The sequence below is a fragment of the Onychomys torridus genome, chromosome 16 (genome assembly GCF_903995425.1).
Source record: "Onychomys torridus chromosome 16, mOncTor1.1, whole genome shotgun sequence".
Lineage (NCBI taxonomy): Eukaryota > Metazoa > Chordata > Mammalia > Rodentia > Cricetidae > Onychomys > Onychomys torridus.
The window spans coordinates 2,599,985-2,622,154 of NC_050458.1; the positions used below are offsets into that span (position 1 = coordinate 2,599,985).

A 22,170-nucleotide genomic window follows, 5' to 3' on the forward strand; every position below is an offset into this window, starting at 1 on the left:
TTGTATCCACTTGTAAACTAAATTAACAACTATCAGTTTTACATATAGTATGGATTCTTGTATATTAATACGAACATAATTTTTTCTTTTTTGGTTTTTTGAGACAGGGTTTCTCTGTGTAGCTTTGAGCCTTTCCTGGGACTCACTTGGTAGACCAGGCTGGCCTCGAACTCACAGAGATCCGCCTGGCTCTGCCTCCCGAGTGCTGGGATTAAAGGTGTGCGCCACCACCGCCTGGCATAAAATTATTTTTGTATTCCTGTTTAAAATGATTTGTATACTGATACAAATTCAAAACCATATTTTTCATATTGTACATATGTTCCTACTTCTGTTTAAAATATTTTTTCATATTGATACAAACGTAAAATTTTATTTGTCATTATGTATGTATGTTCTACTTCTGTTTGGGATATTTTGTATATTGATACAAATTAAGGATTTTTTTCATATTACACTATACATTTCTATGTCTGATTAAGATATTTTTGTATATTATCATATTTGAGGGCATTGTCCTTATACTGTACATCTGTTTAAAGATTGTTTATTTTTATAATGTGAAGTTTTAGTCTTTAACCTACATAGGTTATTAAGAATTACAAGTCAGGGGTTGGGGATTTAGCTCAGTGGTAGAGTACTTGCCTAGCAAGCGCAAGGCCCTGGGTTCGACCCTCAGCTCAAAAAAAAAAAAAAAAAAAAAAAAAGAATTACAAGTCAATAGTCACCCATGCTTGTCAAACTTATAGTCATGTTAGTTAGGTTTTCTAGAGAAACAGATATATTTCAGATGGATAGGTAATCTTTAAACACTTCAAAGATCCAGAGAATATGGCATTTAAATGTTTAATAACTTAGAATTCTGTTGACATGAGACATGATTGCTTCCAGCACTGATCTACTCCCGAGAATATGATGGGCATAGAAGACACTCCATATGGAGTCTGTCTTCTTCGTGGCAAAACTGGCCTGTTGGGCAAAGCACTGCCCTTGCCTCGACTGCTGACAGTACGCATGCTGTCCATCCGGACGAGCAGGACACAAGGAAAAGCGACTGCTGAACTTGCCAAGACAGGATAGGACAATTTTTCAAATTTTCCTGCTTCTAAAAAAGGTCTGTCAGATATTCTAGGTCTGTAGCCAATAGTGGATGCCCCAGTGTTGCAGAGAAACATTGGGTGATTGTCGAGACAGCCAACTGTCTCTGTCATTTCTTATATTTTTCAGAAATTGCTTGTTTGCACTTCCTATTTACTCAGGTAATATCATTTTCCATCTCAGGTCTTTGATGGGTTGAAGACTAGATAGTTTTAGTTATAATGCTCTCATATTTTAGCTAAGAGCATATCAGGTACTAGAGTTAGATTCTTCAGGATAGGACAGCTTTGGAGTAATCTCTGTAACTTGCCAATTACCTTTGGCCTGGACATTTAGTATGTGTTTCTTGCTTGATGTTGTTCTTGTTGACTGTAATTCCATTTTTGTTTACATTATTATCCTTTCTTTATTCTGAACTATATTATTGTCCTTTCTTTATTCTAAACTATACCTGATAATTGTTCTTATTGTACATAGCTATGTGTTAGAACCCATTTATTTAGACAAAATAGGGGAAGTGTTGTGGAAATATATTCAGTTCAGCCAATGACCTTTTGGCTAGCTGTCCTGATGGGCATGGCCCTTTCGAGGTATGTGACTAGTTAAAACTGAGGAGGGGGTGCGCTTGCTCTCTCTTGGACAGTTGGAGACCAGACAACTGGTTCCCTTTACCCCTGGACAGAATGAGGACAATGACAGCAGTTTATTTTGTTCTGTATCCATGAGTGTATTATCCCCATTTTATATCTTAATAAATTCTTATTCATCTTTAACAGACTCTCATGAGATCACATAACATATGTGTGTATACATTATATATGTGTGTGTGTGTGTATAAAATGTATGAAAAAAACAAAAATATATATAATAAAAAATTTTTAAAAGAAAAGATAAAAAAGGAAAGACTAGTGCTTTGGACAAGAACCAATACAAAGAATCAAACAGGACCGTATTAGTTCAGTTACAAGAAGGGTGTCTGGTAGAAAGAAAACAAACCAATAATTGGTAAAAATCAGGCAACAGGGACAGAACAAATGCAAAGTGGACTGCGCATGCAATCATGAATAATAATAATATCCAAAAATTATTATGTAACCAACTAAAAAGTAGAAGCAGAAAGAAAGCACCATTCAAGGGGGTGGGGGAGATGGCAAAGCCCCTAAAAACAAAGCAGTTTAAAATGTACAGGGTTTTTCAAAACGACCTAGAAGGGCATTGAAAGACATGAGCAGAGAAGTTACTCTTCTGAAAACTGACTATATATAAAGACATTCTATAACTATGAATGGTGAAATGTCAATTGACCCAAATTATAAGTTAAATACAATTCCAAATATAAAAACAGCAAGACCTTTTGTGGAACTTGACACCTTCTTCTGAACACCACGTGGGAGATCAAGGGGAAAGAAGAGAATTAAGGGAAATTGCATCCCAGGTATCAAGTGTGCCACAGATTTAAAAGTTTGTTTTTACTACAAAAATAGTCTAGTCCATAGACGAACTAGAAGAAAAGGACTGCCCACAGAGCCATTGAATTCAGTTTTGGCAGAGTAGGGTAGTAGTCAGGTGGAAGGATGCATAACTGTCTCATGAGAAATAGATTTCTACACAAGAAAAAAATGGACCTTCCCCAAATGACACAGAGAATGAACAGCAGCTAAGTTAGAAGCTGCTAGAGCAAACCCGGAGAAGCCAGTGGGAAAAGGTTCTGCTGTGCCAACAGTGTGCCAGATGCTCCCCAGCATGCTGCTATGGACAAGGAGGCTGTGTGGGACCAGTCAGGTACAGAAGTGTAGCTGTTGAAGTTGCTGTTGGTGATTCACTCTTTGGCTCTTTGGGGCCATCACCCAGCTCCTAAATAAACACATGGAGATTTATTATTACTCTTAAATGCCCAGCCTTAGCTTAGCTTATTTCTAGTCAGCTTTTCTTAAATTATCCAGTCTACCTTTTGCCTCTGGGCTTCTATCTTTAGCCTATATACCTTTCTTTACTTCTTACTCCATAGCTTGCTGTGTGGCTGGGTGGCTGGCACTTGGAGTCCTCCTCCTTCTCTCACTCCTAGATCCTTTCTTCCCAGATTTCTCCTCCTATTTTATCCTCTCTGCCCACCAGCTCCCCCATCCTTACTCCTGCCTTGCTATTGGCGGTTCAGCTCTTTATTAGATCAATCAAGTGTTTTAGACAGGCAAAGCAACACAGCTTCACAGAGTTAAACAAATGCAACATAAAAGAATGTAACATCTTTGCACCATTAAACAAATGTTCCAGGGGCTGTAGAGATGGCTCAGAGGTTAAGAGTACTGACTGCTCTTCCAGAGGTCCTGAGTTCAATTCCCAGCAAACATATGGTGGCTCACAACCATCTGTAATGAGATCTGGTGCCCTCTTCTGGCCTGCAGTCAAACATGCTGTATACATAATAAATAATTAAATCTTAAAAAAAAAAAAAAAAAAAAAAAAAAAAAAAAGCCGCGCGGTGGTGGTTAATCCCAGCACTCAGGAGGCAGAGCCAGGCAGATCTCTGTGAGTTCGAGGCCAGCCTGGTCTACCAAGTGAGTTCTCAAAAGATACCTATAAATTAAGCAATAAAATCCATGAGGCCAAAACAAAGAACAAATTCTAAACAAGGAAGATCAACATTAGGACTTTCCAAGGAGTCATTTAGCCCTACTTTTGCACAATATTTTATTACACTGTGTGAAAGGCAACTTCTGGTTGGTTTAATAAAGAGCTGACTGGCCAATAGCTAGACAGAAGAGAATAGGCGGGACTTCCAGGGAGAGAGAAGAACTGGAGATGAATCTAGATGCACAGGAGATGCCTATAAGTCAGATATACAGAATGGAAGAAACAGGTTCATTTAAGTTATAAGAGCTAGTTGGGAACAAGGCCAAGCTTTTATAATTAATAATTAAGTTCCATGCATTATTTGTGGGCTGGAGGTCCAAAGAAAGTCTGACAAGAAAGACCAACTATGCTCTACATCCTATAAAAGCAGGCCAGATTCAAATTATCTCTGATCCAGATTGGATTAATGTGGTCCAGAATTGCTACCTGACAGAATCAAGCAAAAAGCCTTTGGTGGAAGAAGACAACAATATTTACAGATTCAAATGATCTCTTATTTTTATTTTTGTTACTGTTGCTATTACAAGGATTAAACTGATGGCTTCATGCATGCTGGTCAAGTACCCTACCAAGCTACACCACTCACTTCCATTTTTTTTAAAAGACAGAATCTCACTACATAGCCCTGGGTGGCCTAGAATTCAGTATGTAGGCCATACTAGCCTTGAACTCAAGGAGTTCAAGAATTCACACAGCCTGCTTCTGCCTCTCAAGTGCTGGAATTAGAGACACTATTTCAAAGATAATCAGACACAGACCAAAATGATGAAAATCGAGAAAAAAAGAAATGATCCAAGAATCACTCACAACAGGGTGAAACAGGGGAAGAAAGAAAGGAGGGAGTACCACTATTCTAGGTACATCAAAACAAGGCATAAATTCCAAAAAATTATATATATGAGACTCATCAAAACAAGACACAAATACCTTTAAAAATGTTAAAAGCCTATTCTAGGTATATCAAAGCAAAGCTTCTGAAATCCAAAGGTTAAATCCTGAAAATAGAAACAGGTTATCTTCAAAGAAACAACAGCAAAACTTACTAGAAGAGACAAGGGAGCTAGACAGTCATGAGACGGCATCTTCCAATGCTAAAGAAACTGTCAACCAAGATTTACAAAACCAGAGAGAGAGGGCTCTGGGTGCAGCTCAGTGGTGGAGAACTTATGTAGCATGCAAGAGTCACTTGCATTCAATCACCAGTACCATAGAAAAAATAAAAGCAATTCCTATTTTTAAAACAATAAAATACATCTCAAAAAACTTAAATCACCATCTTACACATTTAAAAAAGTTGATGCTCTGCATCCAACTGGGAAATGTAAAGAGAAATAAAAGTAATTAAAGCAAAACTTCATGGATAAATTATTATAAGCATTGCCAATGTAAATAAAAATGCCAAGTGTTTATGTAGTGATAGATATATGTATGTATGGATGTATGGATGTATGGATAGATGGATAGATGGATAGATGGATAGATGGATAGATGGATAGATGGATAGATGGATAGATAGATAGATAGATAGATAGATAGATAGATAGATAGATAGACAGATAATGTGCACACAGAATTAAACAACAAAGCATATAACAAAAACAACAGAGCATGTAAATCCTAAAGTGGCCATGAAAAGCACTGTTTTATGACCATGAAAACAACTACTAGAGTGAATCTGATGGGGGACTAGGTTCAATTCCCAAAACCCCAAAAAGAAATGAAACATATCCTTCTATTCCTAGTCCCCAAACAATGTCAGTCCTTTTAGATAATAAATGGGGGGATGGCCTTGTACCAGACGGCGAGTCGACTAACGCTCTTGAGAAGTGACACAAACTGCCAAACGAGGCAAGCAGCACAGACACCCCCGGCCACATCCGTCTCCTGTGCCTTCTAGTCTTCTTCATGAATAGATAGGTGTTCACTATTTTGCGAAAATAGTGACTGGGCTGTTCCTAATGCAGGGATCCCAACATGCCAGGGGACTGACTCCTTACAAAGGATATGAAGGGGCAGAACCCTCAGAGGCTGAGTGGTGAAGTCAATTATCTTCAAGATGGTGGTCATATCCAGGTCTATCCATAAGAATTGTACTTTCACAGCTCGTAATGATTGGTACAAGGAAGAAACTTCCTGAATCAACTACCTACTCTGTACTCAAAATAGTAACATTAATACTCTAAAACCATGAAAATAGATGTTAAAATTTTCTATTTCACATGCTTCTACTCCATCTCTTATTTGGTCATTTTAAAAACCCAATGGAGTGATGTTAGCCCTGAAATGACTTTCTAACACTCTTCTAACTAGGGTGTAATTATTTTAATTATTCTGCCATTCAAAAATCATCTGATTTACATAAATGCTAGTTAAGAACAATAGAAATTCTAAGATACTTAATTAAAATGTCACAGATGATTTAATCCTGTCAAAACAAGGATTATTTAAACTTCTGTTTCACTTCCTTTTAAAGAAATCCTATTTATTTTCTCCACAGAAAAAAATTAGAATAAACGTCCAAGTATTTCACCAATCAGAACTTTAAAATGACTCTGGTTAACCACAAATTGATGCAAGTAGTTATGTACTTTTTCTGAATTTATTTTACCAGGACATGTTTGACAGCATATAGTAACTTCATATAGAAACTAAATTACTGTTCTACAGAATTACAAATCATTTCATTGATAATTCTTTTTAGCCACCCACATTAAAAGATCACTGAACCTTACATGTTAGGTTTTATTAACTTCGCGCGTGTACACGCACGTGTGTGTGTGTGTGTGTGTGTGTGTGTGTGTGTGTGTGAGAGAGAGAGAGAGAGAGGGGGAGGGAGGGAGGGAGGGAAGGAGGGAGGGAGAGAGATCTAGCACTTTCATTTCCACACACCTGTTGAACACTTGAAAAACAAAAAATTTTCAATTATTTTCAAAATTTCAGAAATGCAACTTCATCTATTTACCAGCTAAAAATAGTAATACAGAAAAATTAAGATGAGGAAATGTAATGAATGTTATGAAGTTTAAACAGAATTCCAATTGATTTACTGAATTTAGATTACTATGCATATTCTGACTCTCAAAGGACTGGCAGTTCCCCAGTACCTGAGAGGTCACCAGGTGACTCAATCTGCCTTAGAAAAAGACGCATGCCTATTTCTCAACCTCCTTTTTTTCCACTAATATTTTCTTTGTGACAAAATATTAGTCAGATTCTAAAGTGGAACCTTTAAATGAGATTAAGGAAACAGTTTTGAATACTTACTGTCTTGTTCCGTAACCTAATGATGTCTGAGACAGAACCAGCCCCACAGTACTCCATGACAATCCACAGGTCTGTGTTCTTGAAGTAACTGCCATAATACTTCACCACGTAGGGACTGAAGAGAAAGACAGTTATGGTTCATTTGCAAAGAAAGGTTTTATCTTAATCATAATATAAAGTATTCTCAACATTTCATGTTTCAATAAATAAATTTAATGAGTTAACTTCTATTTACATTAAATTGTCTATAGCTAGAGCCTAGAAACTGCGTATAATTAGGTTTTACTTCATGGATGAAAATTTAACAAGATTACAAGCCTGAGGAGGCCCAAGTGTTTTGAATGATTCCCAACAAAAATAATGCTTCATTTTGGCAAAGCATTTACTACTTAATATTAGAAACAAATGAAGGTAGTTTCCTTTAACAAAAACATTTTAAGCAAAATGGTTCTAAAGGATTTTTCATTCACTATTAATGCTCAGCTTCAAAATTATGTATATTTCAACAAAGTCAAATGGCATATTTTTTCTTTCATGTTGTTGTTTGTACCGTTCTTGAGAAAAAATTACCTACACAAACAGCATATATTCAATCAATATCATTAACAATTTAGAGTATTTCTGAACTGACAGTTTAAATCTTACAGAGATGAATAAGCTGTGTTTACACCCCAGTCATTTACAGAAAAACTTAGAAGCAAACAATGAACTCTATTACAATTATTGATTGTTAAAGATAAGCTACATATATTGGTATATAAAATATCTTATCTGTGGAATATTTTACACTTTGTAAATATATGCTGCTGTGATTGGTTTATTAAAGAAGGTGACTCGCCAACAGCTGAACAGGATAAGGTTGTGGGAGAGTCAAACAGAATGCTGGAAAGAAGGATGGAGTCAGAGGAGTATCAAGCAGATGCAGAGAAGCAAAATGGACATGCTGTACTAAGAAAAGGTACCAAACCATGTAAATGTAAGAGTTAGCTAATAACAAGCCTGAGCTACTGCCTGAGCACTTATAATTAATATTAAGCCTCTGTATGGTTACTTGGGAGTGGCTTCCAGGACAGAAACTTCTGCCTACACTTATCTAAAAGAGAAAGTATCCAAAATCACAGAAAACACAGAAGGGTTAAAACTACAAAACAGCAGAGACTGTGTTGCACACACTTCTATGTAAATCAAGCTCAAAGAAGGGCAATTGGAGAGAATGTGGTAGAAAGGGTTTAGTCTAAGCAAAACTATTTTAAAAATTATTCCAGGGGATGGTGCAATGGCTCAGTGGTTAAGAAAATTGGCTGCTCTTCCAGAAGACCCAAGTTTAATACCCAACACCCACATGGTAGCTTTACAACCACCTGTGACTTCAGCTTTATGAGATCTGACACCTTCTTCTGGCCTCCACAGGTACCAAATATGAATATAGTGCAGAGATATTCTGCAAAAACATCCATACACATAAAATAAAATAAATAAATCTAAAAAGAAAAAAATTTTCATTATTCCAACCCATAGGTGGCAAAGAGAAGATGCTTTACAAATAAACATGCATGGGTAAAACACCTAGAAAAAATGAAGTTTGTTTGAGGACAGTTTGCTTACAGGGTACATCTAGTAAAGGCTACTATCAAAGGGTGGCTACTTTACCATTATATCAGTGTCAGATAAACAAAATATAAGAATCAGATAAGAAAAGTATTACAGGGCCAGCGAGATGACTCAGCAGGTAAAAGTTTTTACCTCCAAGACTGATGGCCTGCACTAAATCCCCAACTCTTGAAAGTTCTCCTCTGACCTTTACATGTGCACATGGAAAACCCACCCACAATCATAACACACACAACAAATAAACATAAATTTTATAAAAGGACAAAAGAAAGATTTCATATGGGAACGTGCACTGCTCTTACAGAGGACCTGCCTTTAGTTCCCAGCATGCAACCTGTGAACAACATTTTCTGGCCTCTGCAGGTAGTGCACTAACTTTCACAGAGCAGAGACTGTTAGGCCTCAAATCCAGGACAAGTCTCAGTACCCGTGGCTCCTCCCAGCATCCCTCAGTACCTCTTCTCAGCAACCTCCCCAACCCAAACCCGGCCCTCCCAGGGGCGGGGCTTCTACCTCCCTACCCCCAGCCTGATCCCTATATAACTGCCATTGGGGCTGCTCTGCTATCTCGGCCTCTTGACTGGGGATGCATCTCTTGGCTGGTGGCTCCTCTGTTGCTCTCCCTCCCAGTCCTCTCATGGTCCGGTCAAGTCAGACGGCCATACTCAGCATGGACTCCTCCCTCTGCGAGCCTTCTCCCTTACATCTACAATCAAAACCTTCTCCATGCTTCAGGAGTAGTCCTGGCCTCCTCCTCTTATGTCATGTTTTCATTCACAAAGACCTATTTTCTTAAGACATCATTAAAGAGGCTTAAGACTGTCAGAGAAGACTTTTCAGTAGAGCCTTAGAACTGTAGAAAGTCTTCAAGTAAAAACAACACAGAATGGCTGGTGCTTAGGGCTGGCTGAGCTTTAGCTATTCTGGCTGTTTTAATAGGTGACTACTGGGCTGAAATGCAACGTCTTATTACCCCACTGCTTCTCCGTTTCCTCTGACTTGCTTCACTGGATTATAGGTTCCTCCCCATCTCCCCCACTATAATCAATGTTCTACACAGTTGCCCAGCTGACACAGTTACCTTCCTTTAAAACCAATAAAAATAGGCTGATCACACTGTTCTGTTGACTTAGGAGAAAAGAAAACAAACAAAACACAAAAACAAACAAAACTCTGATGGCTCTTCATTACCTAAAAAGTCTGAATTGCTCTGTATCAAATACAGATACTGTATTTTCACCTCTCCGTGTAATACTTAGCTCTTTTATCCCTCCATTTCTCCACCAAATTAACTCGTCCTCAGCATTCTGGACTTCCAATCACCATGGCTGAGAAAGGCACCCTGTCTCCTTGTCCTCACTACCACTCCAAGGACCCACAGCACTCTAACTATGCTCAGGGAGAGCGAGCTCTTTGTTCATGTTTTTGTCCTCCCAACTAGATCTTAGCCCTTTAAGAAGGAAAACAAAACCTTCATTTCCTTAGTATTTCTAGATCCTAACACAGTACTTGTCCAAGAGGAAAATATTCATGAGTGCTTGTTGAATGATTCAGATTTACAAAAACAATTATATGCCAGGTATGGCAGAACATGTCTATCATTCCATAACTCAGAAGGATGAAACAGAAGGATCCCAAATTTGAGGTCAGTCTAGGGGTGTTCATGGCCAGCCTTAGGCTATATAGGAAACCCTGAGTGGAAAAACAAGAACAGAAAATGTAATACAGAATTAAAATGAGCCAGTTAACATCAAAAACGGAATATCTATCCATAAATTTTCCTAAAGAAAGGAAGGCTGGTTATTCCCTCCCTGTATTCCTTTATATCATCTCTGTTTATTAGCAAAGAGTTGTAAGTCCAAACAAAGGACAATTCGACAACATCGTTCTTGAGTTATTTAGTATTGATCTTGCTTCTAATGTGAAGTCATGAACAACTTACATAGGTAACAAAAAAATATATTTTATTATGTAACTAATGAAAGCAATCATAATGAACACAAGGAAATAAAATATTTTCGTACCTGTCACATTGCTGCATTATGGAAATTTCTTTAATTATTTCTTGAAGGTCTGACTCAACAGGTACTTGCTTAATTGCAACAACTTGACCAGATTCCTTATGTATGGCTTTAAAAACACTTCCATAAGACCTTAAAAAAGAAAGCCAAGACATTATTTTTTTCACATCATTGTATTAAAGACTACTGTGACTTTTACACATATTTTTGTATATTGTATTTTCAAGCTTAAATCATCATGTAAATGATCAAAAACAAAAATAAAGGAATAATAAGTTAATGAAGCAGCTTTACTGCTCAAATTACAAACTTAAATTTATCATGTAAAAACAGAATGAGTTGCTATTTTCTTATGGAGGAAAGGAGCGAGAGGTGGAGGAAAGGGAAGGAGACAAGTAGACTAACTTACGGTTTGTCAACTCAAATGCAGCTTAAGGAGACAGAAACGGAAATTACAAGCACGAAAATTAAGTTAAAAACAGTCCAAGTCTCGGGTTAAGAGAAAAAGCTGAATCAAGCAAAAATCCCAGGATGCTTTCACTGTGAACCTTTTTTTTCCCCCATTTTTGACTCTTTTGTGAACCAGGTTGGCCTTAAGCATACTATATAGCCAAGAATGATCTTAAATTCCCAAGAGTGGGATTACAGATGTGCACCACAACACTCAGCTACTGTGACCCATTTAACACTAAAGCAGAGAATCCTCAGCCAAAGTCCCCTCAAAATGCTTCTTTCAGTATTATCTCTTCAAGAGAAAGGCAACATGATCGTAGGTATTCACAGAGAAGGAGACACAGAACTTAATGTCTACTCCAGCTCTTGAAAGTCTGTCAAGTAAATATTCATGTACTTTACAGAGAAGACACAATAAAGAAGGAAGTCATCTGCTGTAATTTAATATGAGCTCCAATCAAGGTTTAAAACCAGTGCAGTAGGTACTAGACAAAGTTTTACAAGCATTATCAAACTCTCCTCTCAATTATGAGGAAAAAATATAATTCTCATCACTGAAATATGAGGATACAGACTGAGTGACTCCAAAGACTCACTACACTGTCTCCATAGAAAAGAACAAGATATAGTGTTCCCGGTGTTTACTAATATTACAAACTACAAAATAAGCACTCCCAAATTTACATTTTTAAAATAAGTGGCAGTGTCACAAGCAGTCAAGAAGACACTTAACCAAATGAACCGACACTACGTCCTGCAGCACAGGCTCTCGGAAGCAACTTCATTCACTATGGTGACAGTCACTGGGGAAAAGGCTGCTTTTCCTTTCCTCAAAAGCTAGGGTAGGATTCAATGCTACATTATTAACATGAACTAGCAACCCCATTCCTCCTCTCCAAGGATATCTCAGATCTATAATAGAAATTGAGAGCTCTGTTTCCCAGAATCTCCCTCCTGAGTGCCTTCCAGTTAAGACTGTGCCTAAACAGTCACAAAATCTGAATGCAGAAAGATCCAAGATTGAGGGGTCGTGGAGACTTACTCTGGGGTTTTAGAGGGCAGCTGAGGCTAGGTAATATGTAGCAGGGTATAGGAATCCATGCACAGGGGCCCTGAAAGATCGCTGTGTGAAGCTATGATGTGAAGCCTAGCCTGCAGAAGAGACCACAGAGTACTGGAGATGTCCTAACTAGGGGACATCTACCAAGCAAAGCTGCATGTATGCATGCATGGCATGGAGCTGACTAGAGAGGGTGGGGCCACAGGCTGTATCCTCCAACAATGGCAAAGTAACCCTTTCTTTCCATAAGTTGCTTTTGTAAGAGATTTTTATCAACAACTAGAAAAGCACCTAAGAAAGCCTTCCATTTTACTTAATCAATATTAAATTGTCTGTCTTCTCTGTGATAATCTCAGTTTTAACTTCTTTGTGAGATCAATTCACAGAATTTATATCTGCTAAGAAATCCTTAGCTTCTGGATTTTTAAACTGTCACAAAGCAGCACCCCAACTCTCAAACTTCCTCCTGATGAGGACTTACACCCTTGTCTTAGTTCGAATCTTGTAGACTTTTGCTCTTCTGTTCTTGCATTCTCTCATTCCCTCCCTCCCTGTGTGTGGATATGAACAAGGGGTTCTGGGAACTGAACCCAGGGCCCTGTCCATGCTATATCTCTATCTTGATTTTTATTAGTAATAACAGAAGCTATTTAAATAAATTATTACATCTCTTGTCCTCTTAATCACGTGTGTTTCACACAGGCTTGTCACATTTCCCTCTATCCTCTCTCAATAAAAACTCTTCTGTAGTATAAATAAATAAATAAATAAATACGTTCCAAAGTTTTCATATATATTTATTATTCCTAAATTTTTGTTTACTTCATTAATTTCAGTTTTAGCCAGTTTTCCCTCCCTGTTTTTGTTGTATTTTTATTATTTAGTTTTAGGATGGGCAATGGTCGTGTACTCGGGAGGCAGAGGCAGGCAAATCTCTGTGAGTTCTAAGGCCAGCCTGGTCTACAGTGTGAATTCCTGGATAGCCAGGACTACACAGTGAGACTCTGTCACACACACACACACACACACACACACACACACACACACAGTGTATGTGTGTGTGTGTGTGTGTGTATTAAGTGGTTTAAGTAAGTACTATTATTTTTTACCTTCATTAATAATGAAAAAATCTGAAACTAAAATTTTTCACTTAATGGGTTCTAGAACATTCTTCATCTCTTTTCATTGCTCTCTAAATAATCTGTAATATTTCCTTCAACCTTTAGATTACCTCAGATTATGTTTTCCAATTTATATTTACTGAGATATGTCATTTTGTAACTATTTCTAAGTTAGCCAACTCTATCAGAAAATGTATTTGTAAAAATCTATCTTAGACAGGGCTCACAGGGACTCAGAGACTGACCTGGCTATCAGGGAGCCTGCATGGGTCTGTGCTAGGTCCTCTGCACATACACTATGGTTGTTGGCTGGGTGTTCTTGTGGGACTCCTGACAGTGGGAGTGGGCGTCTCTGACTCTTTCGCCTGCTCTAGGACCCTCTTCCTCCTACTGGGTTGCCTCGTCCAGCCCTGATGTGAGGGTTTGTGCCTGGCCTTATAGTATCTTGTGGCATGTTCAGCTGATGTCCCTGGGAGGCCTGCTTGTCTCTGAAGGGACACGGAGGAGTGGCTAGGGAGGTAATACTGGGAAGAACGGAGGGAGTGAAAACTGCAGTTGGGATATATTGGAAACAAAACAAAAAAAAATTTTTTTTTAAAGTCTATCTTAGAATTTGTCGTTTCTGTCTTTGAAAATAAACCAAAAAAGGAAGATCACAAAGTATATATGTGTGTCTAAGCATACATAAATGCAAACAGAAGCTTTATATAAATACATATATAATCAATTCTGCTAACAACATTTAATCCCTTTCTGTGTTTTATATCTGTCAATTTTCTAAAAGACACATAAAGATACATGCCCACTTTTCATTAGAGTCCACTGACACTGTAATAACTTGCCCATCATAAATTTAGTTATCATGTGACAAAAATGTTTTGATATAATTTTTCTTTCCTATCTTTACATAATGTACTTCTTTTCAGTCTGACTTTAATTCATCTAAAATACATACTGCCCTTCTACTTTCTTTTTAGTTTTACTTATAGGTTTAATTCTTTCTGATAGTGATTTCTGAACAGGAATCATCCCAATACCCTCAATGTTTTGTTTTATATAGGCCTTATGTAAGCAACATGGTTAGTTTACCTTCAATTTTCTCCAAAGAGTTCATCTTTTAATGTGACAACTCACATATAGTGAGCAATATAGTTCATTTTATTCCATCTTATATTTGCAATGTTATATATTATGTTCTTATAAATTTAATTATTTTACACTTACTATCTACCTTTCTCTATAATCAAATGATATACATTCCTCTGCTATTATTTTGACACTGTTAACAATTCTCTGTCTACACATACTGACTTCCTCCAGATACGCAATTCACAGTTTCTACTGGCCTTTTCCCAAATAAAATAAGGTGCTAAAACAAACCTATAGCCACTAGTCTAATAGAGCCAAAATTGTAGTTTATTAATGAGAATGCAGCCTAAGATAAACAAACCTCTTACAAATAACTTTACAGCACATTTCTTGCTTCACAAAGAAAGAGTGAGAGAGAGAGAGATTTAGAGAGAGATTACTTCTCTAAAAGACGGTATTACCGCCGGGCCGTGGTGGCGCACACCTTTAATCCCAGCACTCGGGAGGCAGAGCCAGGCGGATCTCTGTGAGTTTGAGACCAGCCTGGGCTCTAAGGAGAGTTCCAGGAAAGGCGCAAAGCTACACAGAGACACCCTATCTCAAAAAAAAACCTAAAAAACAAAAAAGACAGTATTACCATAGCTGTCATAATCTGATCTTTAAATTTGACATTAATTGCCAAATTTAATTGGTATTAGTAGTATTCAACTCGAGCAAGCAAACCCTACTTGAAAGACTGCCAAGCTGTCATATCTAAAAGTTATGTTCATGTTTTTGTACTCACCCTTCTCCAAGCTTCTCCAATACATCGAAAACCTCCTCAGGTTGCTTAGTCAAACTGTCTTCACTCAGCTTTTTTAGCTTACTGATAAAATTTAAAAAGAAAGAAAATTCTTTCCTTAAAATCTTTTACAAAAAAAAAAAAATGTAATATGCAATATAATCAGATGTTTCAAAAACAAATAATATGAAAGGTATAAAGCAAACAGTCTCCTTCCAAATGATGTTCCTCATGTGCCTAGTCAACACACCCGGATACAAACCTCTTCTATTAGTTTTTGTGAGACTGTCATTCAAATACGAATATATTTCCCTCATTCAAGCATACAAGACAGCATTTCATACATACTCTACTTCATGCAGGCTCTTGAGTTCTCTACTGCCTTCACCCAACAATATAGAGTTAGGAATCACTTAATAAAGGACATAGATTCCAAGAAATATTTTAGGCAATTTCATCATAAGAACATTGTGGCATGTATTTCAACAAACCAAGAAGGTATAGCCTATTACATGGGTAGTATATGCCAATTTCTACTACTATGTCCATACAAAACAGGAAAATTAGGTAATCAGAAGAGATAGTAGAAGACATACATGGCTTACAATTTTGTACTAAACATTTTTATAAGTGGGAATATACTCATAAATAACTATTAGAACTACAGTGCAGTTAATACATAAATGAACAGCATAGTCATTTATTATCATGGCCAAGCAGTATATACTGTACACAAAAGCATGTGTATGCTTTTACAGAATTGTAGCACACTGGCTTGTTCATACCGGTACCACCATAAACATTATGTGTTGTATTCAAAGATCACAGTGGCTATACTATCACTAAATGACAGAAAATTTTCAGCTTCATATAATCTTAGGAGGCCAGTGTCATCATGCATAATTCATCATTAACCAAAACATTATTATTCAGCATATTGCCCTTATAGGCATGTATCTATTATGGTAAATATACATATAATCAATTTTAATATGACTAGCACAAGATCACTATATGACTACAATTATTATTATACTATGATATACTTTTGTTATCCAAATATATGCATATACACAGAGAGACAGACAATCTCCTTATCACTGTACTTTCATAAGTATAATAATATAGAACTCTGTCTACTACTGTTTTGTTAAATGAACATGGTATCAAATTGTCTTCTAAATATCTTTAAGGTTATACATTACTGCAGCTCTTAGCCTTCATCAGAGAACTTCTCTTTGCAGCGAACAGTGGTTAATATAGAGACAATAGTTGTCTTAGTTTGGGTTTCTATTGCTACAACAAAACACCATGATGAAAAAGCAAGTTGGGGAGGACAGGGTTTATTAGGCTTACACCTGAGCATTGCTGTCCATCAATGAAGGAAGTCAGGACAGGAACTCAAACCAGGATCCCAGAAGCAGGAGCTGATGCAGAGGCCATGGAGGGGAGCTGCTCACTGGCTTACTTCCCGTGGCTTGCTCAGCCCACCTTCTTATAGAACCCAGGACCAGCAGCCCAGGGATGGCATCACCCACCACGGGCTGGGCCCTCCCCCATTCATCACTAAGTAAGAAAATGCCTTAGAGCTGGATCTCATCCAGGCATTTCCTCAACTGAGGCTCCTTCCTCTATGACTTTGGCTTGTGTCAAGTTAACACACAAAACCAGCCAGTACAATAGTCAAGTTCAGAAAATAAGGGACTGTAGACAGACATGGAAAACACGGAGCCAAAGGCTGAGGAAGAGTGCTATGAAACAGTCTAGTACCTGCTGGACCTGGCATGGCTGATGTACTGATGAATTCACTGTAGCTCTGGAATGAGCTACACAGAATACAAAAACAGAGGGGCTGTGTCCTTACGCAAGCAAATATCTGCTATATGTAAATGTCGTATGTTTAGTGCTGTGTTTTCTTTCTTACCAGTACCCAGCAATTCGATTATGTTTTGTTCTATCTTAGGGTCTGTTTTCTCTCTCCTTATCTTGCCCTACCTCAAGCCCCAGCAGCTCTGGCCCCAGTCTCCCTGCAGCATAAAGAAAGTAGGAACTATCTACACTGTGAGCCGTGACGTCTTGTGAGGAGACAGACTGGCAGTCCCAGGCAAGGACAACAGTCCTCACAGCCTTAGCTGAGTTGGAAGATGTGCACCAACAGTGACTCCTGCACAGCTGCTCCCACAGAAGAACTCCATCTCTTTTGTCCCCATACTTCAAGGGTTATCATCCAGGTTCCATCTTGAGAGGGGTCTAACTTTGGGACCCAGCTACTCTGAGGGTCTGAAACAAAGAACAACCAAAATCAGGGAGCCTGAGGGCATACTACCACAATCTCTGACTGTCCAGCAAGATGGTAGCGGAGAGGAGAAAGGCCAGACATGGGCACACTGAGTGGTTCAGACCACAACAAGCCAAGGCGGTAAACGGTACAGTGTGGGCAGTGGCTCCACTCTGTACCATAAGTGAACTCCATCACCTGAGGACACCTGCAGCGATCCTCTCCTATGAAAATGTTAGTTTATGTGCATATACATGTATATATAAAAGGTATAGATCATACTTGTACATACGTATGAAAGTAGAAGCATTAGAGCCATTATTCTATATTCTAATTTCTAGGTGATTTTAAAAGAACAAACATAAGATTGAATGTGAGCACCTCATCAGACACTAAGCAAGCAAAGTAGTACAGTAACCTTAAAATGCCAAGGAAAAAAAAACAACCTAAAGTTCTAAACCAAGTAAAACCAGTCCCAAAACAGCAAAGGAAAACACCTCTCACCATAAGAAACTGGGGTGGCTTGGTCCTCAGCATGGGGCTACACTGGTGCCAGAAGTTGAGGAGGTTCTCAGATATTGGTTTCAATATTTGCTTTAGGAAGTCGAAAGGTGAATCATCTGGGGTGACTCTAGAAGCTAAATTTGACATTTACGCCACCCTAAATTTTCCCAATCTGACATCTAGGGGTATATGACTCTTTGAAGCAAGCAGAGCAGACAGTTTTTTAGAGAAGTAACTGTATGACTTGGACAGCAACAGGAGAACACAAATGTAAACAGCACTCTGCACATGTGCACATTCCTCGCAGCCACTCAGAACCCTGAAGGTGGCCACGGAAGCAAACCAGAGAATTAGTCCAGTGTGGCACTGACCCGGCAGCTGCCACTGGGAAGCAATGGGATGAGGGACTACAGACACTGAAGGAAGAATGAGAAAGTGTTAGACTAGGCAGGGACAGAAATAAAAAGGCTAGTACACAGAGAGGAAAATTAAATTGATAGATGTTACGAATCAGAAAAGCAACCCCGTCCTGTTAGAAACAGAAGTTGGCCCTTAAACTTTCAAAAAGATTGACAATTGTGCATTGGAAATCAAAAGTGCTTCATGTCCCTCAAGGCTAATCCAGAAGAAGTAACTCATGAACCATGTACATGACGCTGTGAAGACAGCATTGTTATATTAACAAATCTCTTTAGTATTAAGCCAAAAAGTAATCTATCCACTCTGTGATTCCTTGGGAGTTGAAAAGTTTCAGGCCCATAATCTGGCTCACTTTAAACAAAACAGGTCATAGGCCACTCAGATGAATACAGTAACACAGTATTTTCTCTAAGTCCACACACCTTATTTTCTCAACATACAGAACTAAAATGTTACTAATTTAACTTAAGCAAAGACTGTCTCTGAGGTATTGGTCAAGTGAAAACACATGATTTATTTTGTTAAACAATTCGTGTTTTCTGCCATTTGTTATTATTCCCTCTTTCTGGTGATTTAAATGAAAACCAATCTTTTTGTTTAAGACTTATTTTAAAATAATTTTTACCTTGCCTGCTTTCAACCCTCTATAGCTGAAAAAAAATTCCCCGGTTCAGAAGTCTTTCTAGGGCTGGAGATGCAGCTCAGCCACACAGTGTTTTGTTTTCCTTACATGCATGAGGCCCTATGTTCCATCTCAGCAACATCCTTAGTCCAAATACTAACACACAATCACACACGACCACACATTCCTACTTCACTGATATGATAAACACAATATAACGAGCATAGTTTTATCTGTCTGTGGAATGATCCTATACACTGTGTGAATATATGTCGCAGTGACTGGTTTAATAAAGAAGCTGCAGGCCGACAGCGGACAGGATAAGGTTAGACTAAGGACACTGGGAAGAAGGGCAGAGTCAGAGGGGTTGCCAGGGAGACAGAAGAAACAAGAGGTGCAAGAAGAACACGAGGTAATGCAATGTGGCAGAATGGAGATGAATAGAAATGGGTTCATTTAAGTTGCAAGAACTAGTTAATAATAAGCCTGATCTATCAGCCCAGCATTTATAAATAATATTGTCTCTGAGTGATTATTTAGGAAGCGACTGCTGGTACACAGAAAAACTTTGCCTACATCTGTCTATGACACTGGTAGGTTTTAACACCTCATAATCTCAAATATAAAAGTTTTAATCATAGGTTCAAAAAATATACTCTTGGCTTTAAGTGGAAAGTCTTCCACATACTAGAAAACGCTACAGAGAACAAGTTACCCATGATAGCTCTCCCTAATAAAACTTGAGAAGTAGGCCTATATGCCTAAGGCAAGCATAGTCTAGAATTATTTAAAAAAAAAAAAACAACTAAGTGTTACAGAATATTCCTTTACATTGTGTGAAGATGTGTCACTATGACTGGTTTAATAAAGAGCTGAATGGCCAACAGCTAGGTAGGAAGACATTTGGTGGGACTTCTCAGGGCAGAGAGGACTCAGAGAAGAAAGGCAGGACCACCAGCCAGATGTGGAGAAAGCAACAGGAACAGTAAGGAGAGATGAGATAACAAGCCATGCAACAGAATGTAGATTAAAGTAAATGAGTGAATTTAAGTTACAAGAGCTAGTGGAACAAGCCTAAGCTGAGGCCAAACTTTCATAATTAATAATAAGTCTCTGTGTCGTTATTTGGGATCTGGCAGTACAAAGACTTGTTATATATGGCATCCAGCATGGAGGCTTAAATATCCAAACAGGGCCTGAGAAAGCTAAGAAAAGATTTAGACAAGGAACCTGATGTGGCTTCCTAGTCCTTCAGTCTCTCAGGCTGGCTGGTGCTCACTGGCACACAGAGGCACAGCTATGGGCTGCTGCCTGTGGGTTGGAACCAGACACCAGCACCATGTGCCAGAGCCATGCACTAAGCTGAGCCTTGTGGTGGCTGACATGGCAGATCAAGGTTTGTCTCATACAGTCAGAGAACACAGCAGATACTTAGTAAAAGTTACACTATGTTTAAAAATGTGCTTAGACACTGAAAAGAAAATGGGTATACACATCCATAGAAAAAAATAAAAAGCTTAAAAATAATAAAGTCTTTAAGGAGAGAGTGAAACAGTATTTTAAAGGCTACATAAAGATAAGAAATATACAAGGTATATGGATCCTGTATGTTGCTCTGTTGATTTTGAATTTTTTAAATGCTAATGAACAGAAAATGACAGCTGCTGAGAGACCCTGGATTGTGGACAGGACTGCTGAATTAAACCAGCCTAGATACTTTAGGGATAGTTTGGCTTCAAAATGGAATTTGACAATGAGTTTCATTGAGGGAGAGGTTGTGCTTTTGTTCCCATAGGAAATGTAAAGCTACGAATTACTTCAAAATTAAAAGAGATCAAATTTACCAAGAGAGACATCCTGAGGATCCTGGCTACAGATATGAGGGGAAAAGCCTAGAAAGACTACAGGACAGGTGACATATGTGCTGATTCTCTTGACATGGGAACAGCTCTGAGACTGGATGAGACATGGTGAATCTTGTTGGCTACAGAGTCCTCATGACTTATTATTACATGCCATCCTTTCATATGGCATGAAAAGAGGTTTGGTTGTACAGTCCAAACAAACTTATAAAGTTAACAGATGTTTTACCTGATCAAACATAAAACAAAAAAAAATCACCTTTAACTGATTTGTGCACACTGCACATTCCAAACTTGTTAATGCATATATGTGACCTTTAAAAGTTTGTGTTTTCAGAGAAAAAAAAAGGACCAGACATCAATAAAAAACAAGTAGCCCAGGTGATCCAGCCTCTCAGAATGCCTCTGCTGCAGTTTTCTCAAAATTCTGCATCCAGAACATCTTCATGCTGCTACCTGAGATGAGAGGGTCCAGCCTCACAGACTACTCCAGCAGGACTTCAGACAAGCCCTGCACTTTCCCATCACACAGAGACCGGACAACAAATGACACAGCCAGCTCCCCCAGGACTTGACCATTATTATCCCAGTTTTTTTCAGGGTCCCCTAAAGATTTCACCACCCCCAGACAGCAGGATGAAGTCTGGAGAACACAGTACACCCAAGAGGTGGAGTGGGTAATTTTGGTCATTTGGTGGGTTACGGATATTTGTCATCATTTGAGGAGGTTGGTTACAAGTTGTTATTGGTCACGGTCAGGAAAAAAGCTAAACAAAAGAAATTAGATTCAGGGATCTCTTTCTGAAGGGAAAAATGGGGGATATAGTATAGAAATGATGGATAAAAAGGTGGATAGTTTAGTCTACTTTTAAACAACCACTAGTCTCAAATATTTTACATTGGTGTGGATTATTACATATTGATATAAATTTAAGGTTATTTTTGTTATACTGTATATATGTTTCTATCCTTCTCTAAGGTATTGTACCTATGCAGCTCATTTAAAAACAGAATGTAAAGCTTTAGTCATGGAAAGCTATCTACAAGAAAGACAAGTTAGTAGTTAGTCATCTATAACAATCAAACTTATAACTTTGTTAGGTATGTTTTCAAGGTCAAACAGATATATTTTAAATAGATAAATGGTCTTCAAACACTTAAAAGACCTAAATAATATGGCATTTAAAATGTTTTAATAGCGTAAGGCTTTTCATGACAGTGAGACACATGTGCTCCTGGCAGCACCAATTTACTTGAAAGAAGCATGATAGGCACTGAAGCCATGTGGGCAAGAAACTGCCATCACCTTGGTTACTACAGTATGTTGTCTAACTGGAAAGGCAGGACACAAAAGA

The 22,170-nt window shown here is 38.2% G+C and overlaps 1 protein-coding gene across 4 annotated transcripts in view; it reads right to left on the minus strand.

The window, feature by feature from the left end:
- The window catches only part of Stk3 (serine/threonine kinase 3), a 250,777-nt gene that overhangs the window by 205,314 nt on the left and 23,293 nt on the right, over positions 1 to 22,170 (minus strand). For 2 of the 4 annotated variants that reach the window (XM_036208145.1, XM_036208144.1), the window contains exons 2-4: positions 15,133 to 15,213; positions 10,629 to 10,757; positions 6,994 to 7,108 (exon numbers count right to left, since the gene is read on the minus strand). In XM_036208145.1, the coding sequence (XP_036064038.1) occupies positions 6,994 to 7,108; positions 10,629 to 10,757; positions 15,133 to 15,213 (325 nt within the window). Of the gene's footprint in view, positions 1 to 6,993; positions 7,109 to 10,628; positions 10,758 to 11,034; positions 11,056 to 15,132; positions 15,214 to 22,170 lie in introns of those variants that run through there. The other 2 variants (XM_036208147.1, XM_036208146.1) reach the window with 2 other exon arrangements.